Source organism: Nestor notabilis, unplaced genomic scaffold (assembly GCF_000696875.1).
Source record: "Nestor notabilis isolate BGI_N333 unplaced genomic scaffold, ASM69687v1 scaffold19889, whole genome shotgun sequence".
NCBI classification, from domain to species: domain Eukaryota; kingdom Metazoa; phylum Chordata; class Aves; order Psittaciformes; family Psittacidae; genus Nestor; species Nestor notabilis.
The window spans coordinates 7184-9518 of NW_009945644.1; the positions used below are offsets into that span (position 1 = coordinate 7184).

Sequence of the window (2335 nt, forward strand, 5' to 3'; positions counted from 1 at the left end):
CATCCCTGGCAGTGTTCAAGGCCAGGTTGGACACAGGGGCTTGGAGCAACCTGCTCTAGTGGAAGGTGTCCCTGCCCGTTGCAGGGGTTGGAGCTGGAGGAGCTTTAAGGTCCCTTCCAACCCAACCCACTCCATGACCCCTGACACAGCACTCACGGCCTCATCCTGCTCCTGTGCTTGTGTGCTGACGATCTCCTCCACATAGTTGGCTGGGAACCACAGTTGCTTCTTGCCCCCATAGTCCCCGCGCCACCTGCAAGGGGTGAGAGGATCAAGGCAAATGGACCAACCTGGGGGGGGAGGGGGTGTTCGTGCTACGTGCAATGTCAGGAGCGGTTGGAGAAGGGTTGAGGGGGACAGAAAAGGAGGCAGTTAAAAGCCAGCGTGTCCATTCCACCTCCCACCCATGGCAATGCCCACCCAGGGGCCACCCAAAGGCCCTCACCAGCCGCCGTCCTGCTTGTCCACGTTGTGGATGATGGCCTGCTTGCAGAAGGACAGCTCATCCTCACGCTGGGCTTTGTAGTCGTAGAGAGCCTTCACTGTGCACTGGGCCACCAGAGAGAGGACACGTGTCACCACGTGGGGACACTGGTGGTCACCGTGCCCTATGGGGGCTCCTGAGGGCCCAACACATCAAATGATGACCCCAAATTGGTCACACCAGCACTGAGATGTGGTAGAGGGGCGAGGAGGGCTGAAGGTGCTGTAGGGAGTCCTGGAGGACCAGCACATTCAGCACAACATGGGTTCCTCTTCTGGGTCCTCCAGTGGTTTCTCCTGGTGCACTGAAGGGGTTAATCCCACGGGAAAGTACCCTTTTTGGGTTGAGGTTTCCCATATCTGGTCTTGGCCTGAGAGCTGCTCTGCTGCAAAGGGACCTTTAAGGCACAGCAGTGTTGGAGCACGGGATTGTAGGGAAGGCCCACAGGGAAGGAACCATGGGGCAGCCTCCTCCAGGGTCAGGTTTGACACCAGCCTGGTCCCCAGAAACGCCAAGGATGGAGAATGCACCACCTGGGAACTGACCCTAAACCTGCTTTTTAGGTGCTCCCTGTACAAAGGGATCCATAGGGGTCTCCCTGCTGTTGGAGCAAACCTGTGCTGCAGGCTGGGCCCTCTCCAGACCTGTTCCCACCACCACACTGTGACAATGCTGTCACTGGAGCTTGGACTGCTCCCACGTGATGGTGATGTGGGAAGAGTCCTGCTCCAGCATCACTTGAGGGTCAGAAATACACAACAAAACTTCACCACGTCCCAGGTCAGTGGTGGGAGATGTGGCGGGTCTGGTGGGGGACTATCCAGGGGCCTTGTCCCACCACCCTCTACCTCCCAGAGACACCAGCTCAGCCTCTTACCCTGGCCATTGGCATCTTGTTGGCCTCTACGTAGAAGTGGGGGGTCCGCACCTCATACAGGGCTCCATAGTCCAGCTCCTGCAAGGAGAAATGCCTGAGTGGGTGACCTGGCTGTGGACGGGGGCAACGACGGGATGTGGTGGGACCTGGGCTATCACGTGTGATCAAGAGGAGGCTGAGAAGGACCTAATAACCCTTCACAGCTTGTTGGAGGGGAATTATGGTGGAGCCGTAACAGTGGGCAACAGCTGTGGAATGAGCTTGGCTGGGTCCAGTTGGGCTTCAACTAAGAGGCGGGAGGAGACCTTCCCACCATGGTGGAGCTGGGGATGGGGCTTGGCTGCGCATGGCACAGAGCCCCCCCATCCCCCCCATCGGGAGCACTCACGGTGGTGCCCATCTTCTCCAGGGTCTCCTCGTTGATGGGGTAGCGCAGCTTCATCTTGCGGTAGAGCGGGTGCTTCTCGTAGTAGCTGATGAGGTCCACGAGGCTCTCGAACTCGGCCGAGCTGCCCAGCATGAAGAGCCGACCCTCCTGCTGGATGCGGCAGTGCTTGATCTTCCCCTCAGCCCTGGGCAGAGAGAGGCAGGGAAGGACACGTGAGGGGTGAGCGATGGGCAGGAGGTGATGTCCTGCCCCAGCAGAGGTAGGTGACCACTCTGAGGATGTGGCTTTCCCATGCCTGCAGCTAGAACATCCCCCCATTACAGCACCAGTGTCCCACCATGTCACATTGCTGATCCACAGCACGGAGTCACAACAGACAAGAACGTGGGGTGAGCAACAGGTCAAGGGAGGAAATTCTCCCCCTCTGCTCTGCTCTGGTGAGATCCCCCCTGCAGCACTGGGTGCAGCGCTGGTGTCCCCAACATAAGAAGGACATGGAGCTGTTGGAGCAAGGCCAGAGGAGGCCACGAGGATGAGCAGGGGCTGGAGGAGCTCCCGTATGGAGACAGGCTGAGAACATTGGGGC

The 2335-nt window shown here is 59.0% G+C and overlaps 1 protein-coding gene across 1 annotated transcript in view; it reads right to left on the reverse strand.

The window, feature by feature from the left end:
• Positions 1-2335, reverse strand: part of LOC104412289 (1-phosphatidylinositol 4,5-bisphosphate phosphodiesterase gamma-1-like) — a gene marked incomplete at its 5' end in the record, with an annotated part of 19631 nt that overhangs the window by 5354 nt on the left and 11942 nt on the right. Inside the window, 4 exon segments of the mRNA XM_010022956.1 lie at positions 157-253; positions 446-549; positions 1362-1439; positions 1750-1933. Of these exon segments, the coding sequence (XP_010021258.1) occupies positions 157-253; positions 446-549; positions 1362-1439; positions 1750-1933 (463 nt within the window).